Raw genomic sequence first — 18,159 nt, forward strand, 5'->3', positions numbered from 1 at the left:
TTCTCTTTAATTTCACTTCTAAAATCAACCAAAGATGTACTTTGATCAGCAAAGGGCAAACTTCTTACAAATGCAGATAAATAATAATAATTTAAAGGGGTTGTAAAGTTTTGTTTTTTATTTTCTAATTAGGTTCCTTTAAGCTAGTGCATTGTTGGTGCCCTTACCTTTTCCTTCGATTTCCCTTCTAAATTTTTTTTTCCTTTGTCTGAATTTCTCACTTCCTGTTCCTCCTCAGTAAACTTCACACCATCATCTGAGCGGTGTTTAGTCAGCCAGAACAGCTTACTGAGGAGGAACAGGAAGTGAGAAATTCAGACAAAGAAAAAAAAACATTTAGAAGGGAAATCGAAGGAAAAGGTAAGGGAACCAACAATGCACTAGCTTAAAGGAACCTATTTAGAAAATAAAAAACGAACCCCTTTAAAAAAAACACACACACACACAAAGGAATTATCTGAAGGATGATGTTGAGAATCTGCCACAAGAGCAAAACATTAGAACCCCATACGAAACTTTTTAGCTGGTGGCTGCTGCAAACGGGTTTGCATTGCTGAGCGCTGCGAGGAAGTCTGTGGCTGGAGGCTTTGTGAGAGGAACTGGGAACTCTGAGAGAAGGTTGTCCCCTGAGAAAGCTGTGAGCAGGGTTGCATCCCAGTATGCATTGAGAGAGTTTGAGTCTGTGGCTGGACAGGGGTCTGGGAGCCCTGAGATGGGGTCATCCCCTGAGAGAGCTGTGAGCTGGTTTGCATCCCAGCGAGCGTTGAGAGAGTTTGAGTCCGAGACCGCTGTAGAGGGGTCTGTGGCTGCAAGCTTTGCGAGAGGGTCTGGGAACTCTGAGAGAAGGTTGTCCCCAGAGGAAGATTTGAGCGGGTTTGCATCCCAGTGCACGTTGGGAGAGTTTGTGCGGACCGCGGGGGGGTCTGTGAGCTCTGGGACAGAGCTGTCTCCTGAAATATCTGTGTAGGAACGCTAGTTGGCGGGTCTCTGCTCTCCCCATAGAAAGTCATGAACTCTTGAAGCGTCCTCCTCCTTTCTTTAGGAATCCCCTTAGAGCGCAGGGACTGTGAGGAGATGATAGGACAAGATTCTGATAATATAGAGTGGCTTACATTTAAGTTGGCTTGTGCCTCTCTAACACGGAAGAGGTCTGGCCTTGTGGAAGGCCCCGACTGGAAACTACAGTTAGAAATTTGTTCAATAGAGACCGCATTACCTTGCGTTTCATGGACAGCAGAATAGATCGACGTGTCCACATCTGACAACGGGGCACTATCGTAAGACCACGGGGAACTGGCTTCCGTCTCGTAAGTACCAGAACGGAAACTACAAGAGGACAAAAGACTTCCCGTTAAGGAGCTTTGGCTTTGAGCCCTCTGCAGCCTTTGTCTTCGTCTCTTCTCTCGAAGAGCCTGCATCTTGCTGACCTTATTCAGGCCTTTGTGATCATCCCACAACAGTTTAAGCCGTCCCTCCCAAGCTGCGGTAAGCCTCTGGCTTAATGGGTCTTTCCAGTTCTCGACGTGCAAAAGCTCCACTGTCTCAGACCTGTTTGTGGAGCCCAATTGTACGAGTTTGCCCGTTCTCATACCTTGACGTAAGCAATCTCGCAATCGATCTACCTCCTGAGGAGTTTCCCGTAACTCTTCTGCACTGAACAACTTGTTTATCTGGCATCCCGGACGCTGGAGCTCCTCTGCTCTTCCTTTACAGATTTTGAGTAGCCGATGGATCCACTTGTTGAAGGAAAGTTTAGACTTAGCGCTGAACGAAGGTGGAGAACTAGACATGACCTCATAGATAGGACCCGTGGCATGAATTCCATTGGTGGAGACAGTTTCAGGAGAACCTTCTACAGCTGCCGGATTTAATCCACTTTCTGGGTCTTGGCCAGAAGTGTCTAATTCAATGGTGACAGCTTCTGAAATCTGCTCTGTTGGGGTGCCACTAGGCACTGTCCCCTCGACTGTGCAACTCGGATTCCTCCCGAAAAAATGGTTGGAGCTCGGAGCCAAAGACTTTTTATATACCAACCGCTGAGTAAAGACATCACCGGCCTCTGTCAGGTGGAAAAGCGTCAGGAATTCGGGATTAAGAACGGTGCATGCTGCAGCCAATCCTGGGAACAGACAAAGAATTCAGGGAAGTGAGACATTTTAAAAGGGAAACAATGTTTTTTGGTCAACTGTATTTGAATATTTCAAGTTGCTGAATAAACGGTATGTACACCAGGAATCTATTTCCAATATGTTCCACATTATGTCACATAGTAAAGTTTTTTTGTTATGCTGCCACCATTGTACGACAGTGGGTTCTACACACACCCAGAATGGGGTGGATTTACTAAATGCAAATAGACTGCATTCTGCAAGTGCAGTTTCTACAGAGCTTAGTAAATGAGATGAAGCAAAAAAAAAAAAATACATGCTACACAAAAAAAACACATGCTTGCACATGATTGGATGATGGAAGTCTGCAGAGGTCAACGTCATTTACTAAGCTCTGGAGCAAATTGCCGAGTGCACTGTCTATTTGCCTTTAGTAAATCCAGCCTAGTGTGTTCAAATAGAAAAAGCTGACTGTTGGCTGTGGGATGGAAGTGATCGCTTCAACACCCCCCCCCCCCCCACCTATATTAGTAAACATCCCACTCCCCAAAAATCTAAAATAATTATATATATACACACACACAAACACACACACAAACACATAGTATGCGATATATTGCCAAAAGTATTGTGATGCCCCTCCAAATCATTTGGATTCAGGTGTTCCAATTAGAGGTCGACCGATATATCGGCCGATATTTGCAGTTTTTTTAATAATCGGCATCGGCCGATTGTGTTAATAAAAAGCCGATTCTACAGTGTGAGTTGTCTGAGTTGTCATAGCAACACTTTCCTCCACTCTGGGCAGACTGCCAAGAAAAGAACTAAGGGCCGGTTCACACTGCGAGGCGAGGCGAGGCGACACGGCTCGCCTCGCCTCGCTCCCGCAAGTCGCCCCCGTTCTGTACAATGGAACCGTTCTGAGAGGAGCGACTCGAGTCGCTCCGACTCAGAAAAAAGGTTCCTGTACTACTTCGGGGGCGACTTCGGGGGCGACTTGCATTGACTTCTATGCAGAAGTCCTCTGCAAGTCGCCGCTGACCCCCCTGCAAGTCGCGGCGAGGAAGTCGGAGACGCCTCGCCGCGGCTCGCTGTGTGAACCGGCCCTTAATGATACAATGTTTACACTTCTGAATGAATGAAGTCATCTCTGTGTAGAAGTTCTCAGTTTAACCATTTAAAGACTAAATATTTTCTGACACTTGTTGCTTACAAGTAAAAATCCTGTATTTTCTGCCAGAAAATCACTTAGACCCCCCAAAAAATATATATATTTTTTTAGCAGAGATCCTAGGGAATAAAATAGCGGTTGTTGCAATATTTTATGTCACACGGCATTTGCACAGAGGTCTTTCAAATGCATTTTTTTGGGAAAAAAATACACCATTTAAAAAATAAAAATAAAATAAAAACAGTAAAGTTAGCCCATTTTTTTTTTTTTTTTTGTCCAAAAGTTTTGACTACCTGTTTTTATTTAATATATAGGTTTTTTGTTTTTTTTAATCTAGATCATACATACAAGTAAACTTATTGGAGGTTTGTTTTGTTTAATAAATGTTTAAAGCGGGAGTCCGCCGGGACTCCGCGTTTTTTTTTTTTTTTTTAAAAGCCAGCAGCTACAAATACTGCAGCTGCTGACTTTTAAAATAATGACACTTACCTGTCCAGCGCGCCCGCGATGTCGGCACCCGAAGCCGATCTCTAGATCGACACTCGAGTGCTGCCGCCGCCGCCGCCATCTTGGGTATGGGAATCAGGAAATGGAGCCTTTCGGCTTAATTTCCCAGTTCCCTACTGCGCATGCGCGAGCCGCGCTGCGCAATGAGGACGGTCCCCGCTGCCTCTGGGATCTGTGCGTTTCCCAGCAGGCAGCGGGGCACTTGCGGAAGGGGGCGGGCACTTGCGGAAAGGGGCGTAATGTACGCCCCTTTCCGCAGAGAGCTAGCCCGGAAGTGGGTGCAGTTACCTGGATTATCCAGGTAACTGCACCCCCCTCCCCCCTGAAAGGTGCCAATTGTGGCGCCGGAGGGGGGGAGGGTTCCGATGAGCGGAAGGTCCATTTTAGGGTGGACCTCCGCTTTAAGTGTAAGAAGTTTTCTGTATCACTTATGAAGACTGCTTTCACACTGGAGTGGAACTACATTTCCCATGATGCTCATCCACGCTGCAGTGTACTTGAGCGTCAAGGGAAATGTAGTTCCAAAACATCTGGGGTGGCAAGGTTCACCATCACTGTGATATACACCGATTTGGGTTGTTTTCACCAAAGATATCACAGTGATGGTGAACCTTGCCACCCCAGATGTTTTGGAACTACATTTCCCATGATGCTCAAGTACACTGCAGCGTGGATGAGCATCATGGGAAATGTAGTTCCAAAACATCTGGGGTGCCAAGGTTCTCCATCACTGTGATATACACCAATTTGGGTTGTTTTCAGATATGTAGCAGTATAAAATTCTGGGCAAAATGTATAAAGAAAAGTTACTAATTTGCAAAATTTAACAGAAACAAAGAAAAATGCATTTTTTTTTTCAAAATGTTCAGTTCACTTTTTGTATTCATAGCCCAAAAAAAACAAAGAAAAACCCCAGTGGTGATTAACCACTTCAGCCCCGGATGGATTTACCCACTTCCTGACCAGAGCACTTTTTTGCGATTCGGCACTGCGTCGCTTTAACTGACAATTGCGCGGTCGTGCGACATTGCACCCAAACTAAATTGACGTCCTTTTTTCCCCACAAATAGAGGTTTCTTTTGGTGGTATTTGATCACCTCTGCTCATTTTTATTTTTTGCACTATAAACAAAAATAGAGCGACAATTTTGAAAAAAAAAAAAACGCATTATTTGTTACTTTTTGTTATAATAAATATCCCCCCAAAAATATATTAAAGAAACCATTTTTTTTCCCTCAGTTTAGGCCGATATGTATTCTTCTACATATTGTGTTTTTTTTAACCAAAAATATTGCAATAAGCATATAGTGACTGATTTGCGCAAAAGTTATAGCGTCTACAAAATAGGGGAAAGTTTTATGGCATTTCTATTATAATTTTTTTTACTCGTAATGGCGGTAATCTCCAATTTTTATCAGGACTGCGACATTATGCCGAACACATTTGACACATTTTTGGGACCATTGGCATTTATACAGCAATCAGCGCTATAAAAACGCACTGATTACTGTAAAAATGTCACTGGCAGAGAAGGGGTTAACACTGGGGGGGGGGGGCGATCAAGGGGTTAATTGTGTTCCCTAGTGTGTGTTCTATCTGAAGGGGGAGGGGACTGTGCAGGGGAGATGACAGATCGCTCTGTATGAACAGACAATCTCTCTCTTCTCCCCTCAGAGAACCGGAAACTGCGTGTTTACACTCACAGAACCCGGTTCTCGGTGTGCCCCAAGCGATCGCGACTGCCGTGCACTCGCATCGGCTCTGTGGGCAAGCGGCGGCATGCCTGCGCCCCTAGTGGCCACAGGGAGAAGCGTCGTTACATAACGCCGTTTTGCCCAGCCGTGCCATTCTGCCGCAGTACAACTGCGGCAGCTGGTTGGCAAGTGGTTGAATACCCCCAAAGAAAAGCTCTATTTGTGTGAGAAAAAAAAAAAAAAGCACACACCGTATATGGGTACAGTGTTGCTTGACTAAGTAACTGTCAAAGTGTGAGAGGGCTGAAAGCTGAAAATTGGCTTGGGCAGGAAGGGGGTGTACGTGTCCAGTGGGCAACCTTTTTTTTTTTTTTTTTTTAATCACATAGGAGACAAAAAGTCCCCTGTGATTATTTTTTGTGACAGGTTCTCTTTAACCCCTTTACGCCGATGTTGTGTTTCATAAACGGTTGCTCTGACAGAGTAATAAATAAAAAAAAAATGGAACTGCCACCATTTTATTCTCGGGGGTGTCTGCTTTCAAGAAAATATATAACTTTTTGTTTTCCTAATCTTAAGGTCTAAAATTATTTTTAAACCCGTAAAAAAAAAAAACACAAAGAACTCCAGCAGCAAAAGGGTTAAATGGTTTATATTTTTCCTTCCTTGGTTCCTCCTTCACGACCCCCCCAACCAATATGCTAATGAAACTGCTCCTTTACCCCCCCCCCCCCGTCCTCCTGTGGGATCGGCGAGCCACAGAATGAATCAGCAGGAAGCGGTGCCCGTTTACCATAGAGAATACCGTGGGCCAGATGGTACCCGGTCATCTCTATGACCTTCGGTGGCCAGGTGCAACTTTATGACGTCCGGCATCAGCAGATATAAACACTGCCATTTCTTTGGCTGGGAAGCCAAGATTGTTTTTTTTTTTTTTATCTGAGGCTTTCCAGCCTAGAGGAGAGATCTGGGGTCTAACAGAGCTCTCTGTAAAGAGGACCTGTCATGCACTATTCCTATTACAAAGGAGGTTTACATTCCTTGTAATAGGAATAAAAATAATCCAATTTTATTTTTATTTTTATTTTATGGGAAAGTGTCAAAATAAACAAAAAGAAAAAGTAAAATAAAACAATGAAAAAAATAAATAAAAAAAAAATAAAAATTGAAAAGCCTGAGTCCTTGCGTGCTCACACACAGAAGTGGACACACATTGTGCCTGCATATGTAAACACTGTTAAACCCACACATGTGAGGTATCGCTAGAGCGAGAACAATAATTCTAGCCCAAGACCTCCTCTTTAACCACTTCCTGTCCAAGGTATGTCCCAGGGCGTCCTTGACTTTGAGCGGGTATATCTGAATGATGCCTGTAGCTAGAGGCATCATTCAGATATCGTTTTTTTTTCAGCTGGCGATTCCCTGTTCTGCCGCTTGATCATTCTTACAGATGGTGAGAGGGGACACACCCCCCCCCCCCCCCACCTCCCTCCGGTGCTTCTATGGATGGTGACCATAGAGATTTCCGGCAGACCAGATGGTCACCGGAGTCTCTATGATCGTTCGGAGGCCGGGCACGATGTTATGACGTTACGCCCGGCCTCTGCATTCAAACCAATGGCGCTGCCTCGGCTGGGAAGTCGGGATCGTTTTTTTTTTCGTTTTTTTCCCCCAACTTCAGGCTAGAGGTGAGATTCCTAGATCGTCTCCCACAAGATTCTTTCTTTCTGACGAACCAACCAGCTTCGCTGCAAAAGGCGGAGGCTCTGCAGAAATACCGTCACCTATTACAGGAGCAGCAAGCAGTAGTCCCTGTCCCTCACTCTGAGAAATTCACAGGATTCTATTCTCCTCTCTTCCTTATCCCCAAGAAGAGTGGAGGATGGAGACCGGCAGTGGATTTGAAGAGATTAAATCGTTTCATTCATTTGGACTCTTTCCAAATGGAAGCCTTACAAACTATCATCCAGATGGTCCAACCAGGAGACTGGATGATCTCGAGGGACTTGCAAGACGCATATTTTCATGTCCCCATTCTTCCTGCCTTTCAGAAATGTCTAAGGGTCGCAGTAGGTCCCATACACCTCCAGTTCCAGTGCCTCCCTTTCGGGCTGTGCACACTCCCAAGAATTTTTTTTCGAAAGTGTTGATCGCACTCCTGGCTCCCCTACGGGAGAGAGGACTTTGAGTCTTTCACTTTTCAGAGGGCATCCTACCGCTAGCCCCCAGTCCAACGCAGCGTCTGAAACACAGAGAAATTCTCCTGTACACCCTAAAGGGATTTGGATGGTTGGTGAACACAGAAAAAAGTTGCCCGACGCCAACCCAGGTAATGATCTACCTTTCAACACCCCAGCCGGAACAGAGGTGTCCGGCCTCGTACTGTGGGCACCCGGCTGTGGCTTCACAGCCGAGCACCCACTGCGCATGCGCGAGCGGCGCAGGGCGCCGTGATACGCCGCACAGTCATCTGGGACACTTGACAGGTCCCAGATGACTGTGCGGCGCGAGGGGAAGTGATGTCACCAGCCCAGGCAAGGAAGAAGGCAGACTACGAGGGACCCCCCTAGCAACAGGTATTTAGAGGTGAGTAAAAATGTTTTTTTTTTTCAGTTATTTTAAGGAATTTTAAACACTTTTTTTATTTTTTGGTGGCAACACCACTTTAAGCTTTAACAGGCAATATAGTATCTAAATGGAACAGGATATGGGGTTTACACTCCAGCTGTGAATTACGCAGACTTGTAGTACTGTATACAGGCAACATAAATCATATATAAGTTGATGGAAGAGACAGATTTTTTGGAGTTTGATTCTCCGGATATTGTTCCTGGTTGTGAAATGTTTCACAAGTTTCTCGGCCAGAACATAATAAATTAGCCTTGTGCATTCTTGAGGTATTTAGAATATTGGGGTTGATTTACTAAAGGCAAATCCACTTTGCACTAAAAGTGCACTTCAAGTGCACTTGGAAGTTCAGTCGCTGTAGATCTGAGGGGAAGCTCTGCCGATATTATCGTCCAATCATATGCAAGCAAAAATGCTGTTTTTTTTTTATATATTCCTTGCATCTTCCCCTCTGATCTATAGCGACTGCATTTCCAAGAGCACTTGCAGTAAATTTTTTAGTGCAAAGTGGATTTGACTTTAGTAAATAAACCCCTCTGTGCTTTAATATTTATAGCAGGGCTCGACAAAACCCGGGCGCCAGGTCGCATTTGCGACTAGAAATAGCGACCTTGTGCCTGGGGCAGCACAGCTGGGGGTATCCTGTCTCTGTAGACCCCCCCAGCGTGATCGCGTCGGGCCGTTCCGCCGGCGGCTGAAAATTTAGGCCGCGGCTTTGAGGCCTTCTGCGGTCCTATGATTCCTTCTGGAATCTGGCGCCCTCTTGTGGTCGCCGTTGGTATGACAAACCAGCAATGCTAATGAAGCTTCCTCTGCCTGTTTATATTACCTGCCTCTTCTTCCCTTTATTTAGAACCCCCTAAACATTATATATATATTTTATTCTAACACCCTAGAGAATAAAATGGTGGTTGTTGCAATACTGTCTGTCACACCGTATTTGTGCAGCGGACTTACAAGCGCACTTTTGTTGGGAAAAATAATTTAGTTAATAAAAAAATAAGACAACAGTAAAGTTAGCCCAATTATTTTTTATATTGTGAAAGATAATGTTACGCCGAGTAAATTGATACCCAACATGTCACGCTTCAAAATTGCGCCCGCTCATGGAATGGCGACAAACTTTTACCCTTTAAAATCTCCATAGGCGACGTTTAAAAAAATTCTACAGGTTGCATGTTTTGAGTTACAGAGGAGGTCTGGGGCTAGAATTATTGCTCTCGCTCTACCCCGATCACGGTGCTACCTCCTATGTGTGGTTCAAACACCGATTTTTATATGCGGGCAGGACAGGGTGCGTTTAAAAATTATTATTTTTTCTTCTTATTTTAACTTTTTTTTTTTTTTCCACTGTTCTTTTAAAAAAAATGTTGTGTCACTTTTATTCTTATTACAAGGAATGTAAAAATCCCTTGTAATAGAAAAAAAGCATGACAGGCCCTCTTAAATATGAGATCTGGGGTCAGAGAGACCTCGGATCTCATATTTACACTAAAATGCAATTGAAAAAAAAATTGTCATTTGAAAAAAATAAATAAATAAAATGTCCCTCTAAGAGCTATGGGCAATGACTTGGAGACGGGGGGGGGGGGGGGGGGGGGTGCCCTCCCAGCCTCTGTGGGAAACAGACGGGAAGGTGGCCAGGAGGAGAACCAGAAAAACATTAGTGAATATTAATTTGCTATTTTCACACAACTGGGTGGGATCAGGGTGCACCTCAGCCGGAACAGAGGTGTCCGCCCCCCCCCCCCCCCCCCAGAATGTAAAAGCGATTGGCCAAAAAATGTCTCATGTAAGAACACTTTCTAACCTGTCAGCATCAGACTGTTTAACCACTTCGCATCCCGGCCAATTCTGACATTTCTCTCCTACATGTTCATAATTTTTTTGCTAGAAAAATAAATACATAGAACCCCCAAACATTATATATGTTTTTTTTAGCAAAGACCCTAGAGAATACAATGGCGGTCCTTGCAACTTTTTATCTCGCACAGTTTCATGCTTTTAAAAAAAAAAACGAAAAAAAAAAAACCGAAAAAAAAAACAGTAAAGTTAGCCCAATTATTTAGCATAATGTGAAAGAGGAAGATACGCCGAGTAAATAGATACCCAACAAGTCACGCTTCAAAATTGCACGCGCTCGTGGAATGGCGCCAAACTTTGGTATTTAAAAATCCCCATAGGCGACGCTTTAAATTTTTTTTTTTACTGGTTACATGTTTTGGGTTATAGAGGAGGTCTAGGGCTAGCATTATTGCTCTCGCTCTAAGGTTCGCGGCGATACCTCACATGTGTGGTTTGAACACCGTTTTCATATGTGGGTGGGACTTACGTATGCGTTCGCTTCTGCGTACGAGCTCACGGGGACAGAGGCGCTTTAAAAAAAAAATTTCTATTGTTAATTTTATTTTTATTTTTTTAGTTTAACACTTTAAAAAAAAAAATGGATTACTTTTATTCCTATTACAAGGAATGTAAACATCCCTTGTAATAGGAATATGGCACGATCGGACCTATTTACAGTGAGATATGGGGGTCAATAAGACCCCGCATCTCACCTCTAGGCTGGGAAGCCTAAAATCCCCCCCCCAAAAACAACGATCCTGGCTTCCCAGCCAAGGCGGCACCGTTAATTTGAATGCAGAGGCCGGGCATGATGTCATAACATCGCACCCGTCCTCCGAACGATCATAAAGACTCCAGGGACCATCTGGTCTGCCGGAAATCTCTATGGTATCATCCGGGGGGCCGGCGGATCCTGTGACCGACTCACCATAGGGCGGCGGGAGGGCGTCCCCTCCCGCAAGAACGATCAATCGGCGGAACAGCCAATATGATCGTTCTTATGGTGCAGGGAATCGCCGGCTAAAAATGCTGATATCTGAATGATGTCTGTAACCTCATATTACACCACAAAGCCCCACAACGTCACAAAGGCGTATAGAGCTAGAGGGATGGATCCTCCGGCGGTGAAAGCCCACTCAACGAGAGCCGTCTCTTCATCATGGGCAGCGAGGGCGAATTTCTCTCTAGAAACCATTTGCAAAGTGGCCACTTGGTCATCCCCAAACACGTTCATGCGGCACAACAGAATTGATTCTACAGTGGATTTTGGGAGAAGGGCGATTCAGTCAGCTCTTGCGGTTCCTCAATACATTTTTCTTTATGAGCATTACCCACCCTGTTGTTAGCTATTTATTTTATCACAGGTATGCTGCCATGGAGGCACCAGGAAAACAGAAAATCGTATCACACTTACCGTAATTTTCCTTTCCTGGTGCCTATCCATGCCAGCATACCTGCCCTCCCATGGTATTCCATATAATAGGAGAATGCTGTTGGGGGGGGTTGGGGAGTCTATGCCCGGAAGTCGGTCTAAATACCTGTCTTTGACAGATATCTGCACCCCCCCCCCCGAAAGGTGCCAATTGTGACACCAGAGGGGGGGAGGGATCCGATCAGCGGAGGTTCCACTTTAGGGTGGAACCCCGCTTTAATATTGCGCACACTCGTGGGATGGCGCCAAACTTGGGTGCTTAAAAATCTCCATAGTTGACGCTTTTAAAAGTTTTACAGGTTACCTGTTTACAGCCCGTTCACACCTGAACGTTTTGTAGCCCTACGCCTGAAGCTACAAAACGCTGGAGGGGAAAAAATCCATTATTCTCAATGGAGACGGTTCACATCTCCACTCCATGTCGCCTGAAGCCCTACGCCTGAAGCTCAAACAAGTTCCGGACCCTTTTTTGTCGCGCGAATTGGGCTGATTTGGGCGTTTTCATTCCCATAGAAACGAATGGAAACGCTCGATTCGAGCGTTTAGCGCGACAACGAGCGTTTCTACTGGCGTTTTGACGCTGTATCTGCTCAAGAAAAAATAAGCAGATGAAAAATATTTTTCCTATTGGCTGAAAAAAAACGCGGAAGTTAAAAAACGCCTGAAAAAGCTGTATGTAAACGCGCATTGTCGCGCGTTGTAGTATGACAAAACGCTCGTTGTCGCGCGTTGTAGTATGACAAAACGCTCGTTGTCGCGCGTTGTAGTGTGACAAAACGCTCGTTGTCGCGCGTTGTAGTGTGACAAAACGCTCGTTGTCGCGCGACAAAACGCCGGTAAAAACGCTCAACACGCTACGCTCAGGTGTGAATGCAGCCTAAGGCCAGGTTCACACTGCTGCGAACGGGAGATCCGGACGTAATTCGCACCGCACTGCAGTGCAAATCACGTCGGATCTCCGTAGCGATGCGAGTTCAGCCATACAGATAGTATGGCTGAATTCGCATCGCTCCCGCAGCAAACTCGCACGGGACCCTTTTTTTGGTCCGCAGCAGAATCGGATCGCATGGGCGTTCACACCATGCGATCCGATTCCTGTGCGAGTCGGCAGATCGCACTGCGATATGCGATCGGATCTGGGGGTGTCATTAACATATCATTGACACTCCCAGCCGTTCGCATAGGGCAGTGTGAACTGCCGGCGGGAGTCGTGCGATGCGGGAAAACGCCGCGGATTCGCGGCGTTCCCGCATCGCAGCGGTGTGAACCCAGCCTTAGAGTTAACCACTTCCCCCATCCAGGACAATTCTAACATTTCTCTCCTACATGTAAAATTCATCATTTATTTTGCTGGAAAATTACATAGAACCCCCAAACATCATGTATGTTTTTTTTTTGCAAAGACCCTAGAGAATACAATGGCGGCCGTTGCAACTTTTTAACTGGCACGGTATTTGCACAGAAAATTTGCAAACATGTTTTTTTGGGGGAAAAAAAACAGTTTCATCAAAAAGAAAACAAAACAAAATCAAAAAAAAAAAACACATTAAAGTTAGCCTAATTTTTTTTACATAATATGAAAGATGAAGTTACGCCAAGTAAATAGATACCCAAAATGTCACGCCTCAAAATTGCATACGTTCATGGAATGGCGCCAAACTTCAGTACTTAAAAATCCCCATAGGTGATGCTTTAAAGGGGTTGTAAAGCTTAGTTTTTTTTATTTTCTAAATAGGTTCCTTTAAGCTAGTGCATTGTTGGTTCCCTTACCTTTTCCTTCGATTTCCCTTCTAAATGTTTTTTTTTCTTTGTCTGAATTTCTCACTTCCTGTTTCTCCTCAGTAAACTTCACACCATCATCCGAGCGGTGTTTAGTCAGCCAGAACAGCTTACTGAGGAGGAACAGGAAGTGAGAAATTCAGACAAAGAAAAGAAAAAAAAAAAAAAAACATTTAGAAGGGAAATCGAAGGAAAAGGTAAGTGAACCAACAATGCACTAGCTTAAAGGAACCTATTTAGAAAATAAAAAACAAACCTTTACAACCCCTTTAAATTTTTTTAGTGGTTACATGTTTTGAGTTACAGAGGAGGTCTAGGGCTATAATTATTGAGCTTGCTCTAATGTCTGTAGCGATACCTCACATGTATGGTTCCATCAGAATGCATGTGCCTTCACTGTGGGGACACTTAAAAGTTAGTGCTAGGTACCACAGATACTGGGGTGCCTTGGTGGGGCTCTGTGGCTTACGCATGCATTTGCAAATGTGTGCAGACTAAACCCCTGCTTTTAACGCATACTGTTAGACAGGTTATTTAGTAGTCTGTAGGCTTGTGGTAAGTAATGCCGCGAACACACGATCGGAATTCTCGTCGGAAAAAGCTTTGATGGTTTTCCCGACGGAATTCGGCTCAAGCTGTCTTCCTTACACGCGGTCACATCAAATTTCTGATAGTTTAGAACGCGGTGACGTACAACACGACTAGAAAAAGGAAGTTCAATAGCCAGTAGCCAATAGCTTCCGTCTCGTAGTTAAATCTGAGCATGCGTGATTTTTGGCGTGTGTCGGAATTGCATACACACCATCGGAATTACCGATAGAAAGTTTTTCCGTCGGGGAAAATTGAGAACATGCTATCAATTTTTGGCTGGTGGAAATCCGGACAGCTGAATTCCGATGGAGCGTACACACGGTCGCATTTTTTCCGATGAAAAGCTCTCATCTGTCTTTTTCTGGCCGGAATTTCCGATCGTGTGTACGTGGCATAAGACTTGTTTTTTTTTTCCTCGGTTTATCCTTGGGTTTGTTTGTATCTGCCATGGATAGACACCAGGAAAGGAAAATTTCGGTAAGTATGATACAATTTTCCATTTTTGTTTCCAAAAAAAAAAGCGTTTAAAAAAAATATTGCTGCACAAATACCATGCGATACATAAAGTTGCAACAACCACCATTCTAGGGTCTGTGCTAAAAAAAAAAAAACATTTTGGAAGTAATTCTCTAGCAAAAAAAAAAAAAGATGATTTTTACATGTAGGATAGAATTATCAGAATTGGCTTTGGAAGAAAGTCATTCAAGTGGAAGTTCACCCAAAAAGGGGAAGCGCCGCTTGGTTGCAACCATTCTCCCCCCCCCCCCCCCCCACCACCACCACCACCACCACCACCACCACCACCACCATTGCCACTTTTTTGCAAACTTGCTGTACACACCAGGTTTCTCAGCTTTAACCACTTGTCTATCAGCACTCTTTATAAACAGCTGATGGTAGCAAGAGCATTAACCACTTAAGTCCCGGACCATTTCGCTGGCTTAAGACCAGAGCACTTTTCTGCGATTCGGCACTGCGTCGCTTTAACTGACAATTGCGCGGTCGTGCGACGTGGCTCCCAAACAAAAATTGACGTCCTTTTTTTTTTCCCCATAAAATATATAAAAAAAACTTTTTTTCCTCAGTTTGGCCCCTTTCACACTGGGGCGTTTAGAAACTGCTCTAAAAACACATAGCGTTATTACCGCGTTTTTGTAGCGTTAGCGCTAAAAATAGCGCTACCGCCCATACGTTTTTATAGCGTTTTTGAAGCGCTTTTGAAGCGTTGGAATCATCAAACAACTCCACCCCCTTACATCACTTCCTTTCCAGCATCCTACACTGTACTGTGGTCATGTGACCTTCCCATAGATTCTGGGCGTTTTTAAAGCGTTATTACCGCGTTTTTACAGCGCTACTCATTCATTTCAATGGGGATAGGCGTTTTTACAGCGCTATTTTAAGCGCCCAAAAGATGCTCCAAAAAAGCTGTTTGCAGGATTTTTCCCAACGCACAGCCTGCACAACGCCTCAGTGTGAAAGCACCTCAGGCTTCCACATTGAGAATGCTGGGGCAGGATTATTTCAGGCGTTATTTAGGCGCTATTTTTAGCGCTAAAACGCCTTAAAAACGCCTCAGTGTGAAAGGGGCCAATTCTTCTACATATTTTTGGTAAAAAAAAAAAAAAAAAAAATCAAGCGTTTATTGATTGGTTGGTGCAAAACTTATAGCGTTTACAAAATAGGGGATAGTTTTATTGCATTTTTATATAAAATTTTTTTTTTTTTAACCAGTAATGGCAGCGATCAGCGATTTCTATCGTGACTGCGACATTATGGCGGACACATCGGACATTTTTGACACATTTTTGGGACCATTGTAATTTATACAGCAATCAGTGCTATACAAAATGCAGTGATTCCTGTGTAAATGACACTGGCAGTGAAGGGGTTACCCAGGAGGTGGCAGTGTGTCCTAGGGGCGTGTTTCTAATTGTGGGGGGCGTGGCTGTGTTTTACACATCACAGGGGAGCAGAGATCAGTGTCACTTGTTGCTAGGCAGAACGGGGAGATGCTGTTTACATTGGCATCTCCCCGTTAGACGATCGCGGGTATCCCCGCGGCGTTCAAGTCCGCGGGATCCCGCAGTCGGACTCATGGGCGTTCTGACTGGCACACGTGCCGGCGGAGGCGCGCACGTGATGGCACAGCAGCAAATTCAAATTCAAAGGGACATACCTGTACGCCCATTTGCCTGTCCATGCCATTCTGCCGACATAAATCATCATGAACCGGTGGGGAAGTGGTTAAAATACATTAGCCGGGCCTTATAACCGTCAAGCAAAACTGTTGACTTTCTGTTAAAATTGTTTTGGGCTGGCTGTAAAAAGGTACTCCTGGACTTCCCCTGTAATGTATCCCGGGTTCTGCTGTCCATCCTGCGGACCGGGGACTGGCATGGTGGGCGTCGATAGCAAGAGCTTATGGTGAATAACAGAGCCCCCTATGTGATAACAATACAGCGAGGGGAAAAAAGTATTTGACCCCCTGCTGATTTTCTACGTTTTGCCCACTGACAAACAAATGATCAGTCTATAATTTTAATGGTCGGTTTATTTTAAACACAGACAGAACAAAAAAAATATCCAGAAAAACACATTTCAAAAAAAGTTATAAATTGGATTTTAATAAGTGAAATAAGGATTTGATCCCCTACCAGCAAGATTTCTGGCTCCCAGGTGTCTCCTATACAGGTAACAAGCTGAGATTAGGAGCACTCCCTTAAAAGGAGTGCTCCTAATCTCAGCTTGTTACCTGTATAAAAAGACACCTGTCCACAGAAGCAATCAGATTCCAATCTCACTACCATGGCCAAGACAAAAGTGAAATAAGTGTTTGACCCCCCCTATCAATCAGCAAGATTTCTGGCTCCCAGGTGTCTTCTATACAGGTAACAAGCTGAGATTAGGAGCACTCCCTTAAAGGGAGTGCCTCTTCACAAAATCAATCAGATTCCAATATCTCTACCATGGCCAAGACCAAAGTGAAATAAGTATTTGATTCCCCTTTTGATCAGCAAGATTTCTGGCTCCCAAGGTGTCTTCTATACAGGTAACAAGCTGAGATGAGGAGCACTCCCTTAAAGGGAGTGCTCCTCATCTCAGCTTGTTATCTGTATAAAAAGACACCTGTCTACAGAAGCAATCAATCAGATTCCAATCTCTCCACCATGGCCAAGACCAAAGAGCTGTCCAAGGATGTCGGTGACACGATTGTAGACCTACACAAGGCTGGAATGGGCTACAAGACCATCGCCAGGCAGCTTGGTGAGAGGGGTGACAACAGTCGGTGCGATTATTCCCAAATGGAAGAAACACAAAATAACTGTCATCTCCCTCTGGTCTGGGGCTCCATGGAAGGTCTCACCTCGTGGAGGTTCAATGATGATGAGAACGGTGAGGAATCGGCCCAGAACTACACAGGGGATTCTTGTCAATGATCTCAGCTGGGACCATAGTCACCAAGAGAACCATTGGTAACACTCTACACCGTGAAGGACTGAAATCCAACAGCGTCCGCAAGGTCCTCCTGCTCAAGAAAGCCCAGGTACAGGACTGTCTGAGGTTTGCTAATGAACATCTGAATGATTCAGAAAATTGGGTGAAAGTTTTGTGGTCAGATGAGTCCAAAAGTTCTTTGGCATCAACTCAACTCGCCGTGTCTGGAGGAGGATGAATACTGCTTATGAACTCAAGATCACCATCCCCCACCGTCAAACATGGAGGTGGAAACATTAAGCTTTGGGGATGTTTTTTCTGCTAAGGGGACAGAACAACTTCACCGCATCAAAAGAACGATGGACGGGGGGACATGTACCGTGAAACAGCCTTCCCTCAGCCAGGGCATTGAAAATGGTTGGGTATTCCAGCAGGACAATGACCCAAACCACACGGTCAAGGCAACAGAAGGGGGTGGCTCCAGAAGAAGCACAGCATTAAGGTCCTGGAGTGGCCCTAGCCAGTCTCCAGACCTTAATCTCATAGTAAATTTGTGGAGGGAGCTGAAGGTTCGAGTTACGAAACGGCAGCCTGGAAAACCTTACTGACTTGGAGAGGATCTGCAAAGAGGACAAAATCCCTCCTGAGATGTGTGCAAAGCTGGTGGCCAACTACAAGAAACGTCTGACCTCTGTGATTGCCAACAAGGGTTTCTCCACCAAGTACCAAGTCATGTTTTGTGAAGGGGGTAAAATACTTATTTCACTCATTAAAATGCAAATCGATGGAGGGGCGTGGCCGGAAGCCGAGGACAACGGACGTGCCTGGAGAGAGCTCCGCTGAGGCCTAGCTCCATCGCACTCCATCCTCGGCCGCCGCAACCTTTTTCTGCCCACCGACCTCTCCATCTCGTCGGTGGGCCATCAGAGCTCCGGACGGAGCTGATATTCTTGCTGAATCCGCCGC

General features: G+C 44.9%; 1 protein-coding gene across 1 annotated transcript in view; it reads right to left on the reverse strand.

Annotated features, from left to right (window-relative positions):
- Positions 1 to 453: 453 nt before the first annotated feature.
- Positions 454 to 18,159, reverse strand: part of TAF1C (TATA-box binding protein associated factor, RNA polymerase I subunit C) — an 83,834-nt gene continuing 66,128 nt past the window's right edge. Inside the window, exon 12 of the mRNA XM_077451174.1 lies at positions 454 to 2,119. Within this exon, the coding sequence (XP_077307300.1) occupies positions 498 to 2,119 (1,622 nt within the window). The 3' untranslated portion in view covers positions 454 to 497. The remainder of the gene's footprint in view (positions 2,120 to 18,159) is intronic.

The sequence above is a fragment of the Lithobates pipiens genome, unplaced genomic scaffold (genome assembly GCF_037356315.1).
Source record: "Lithobates pipiens isolate NorthernLeopardFrog02 unplaced genomic scaffold, aLitPip1_a1.2 Scaffold_23, whole genome shotgun sequence".
In the NCBI taxonomy this organism is placed as follows: Eukaryota; Metazoa; Chordata; class Amphibia; order Anura; family Ranidae; genus Lithobates; species Lithobates pipiens.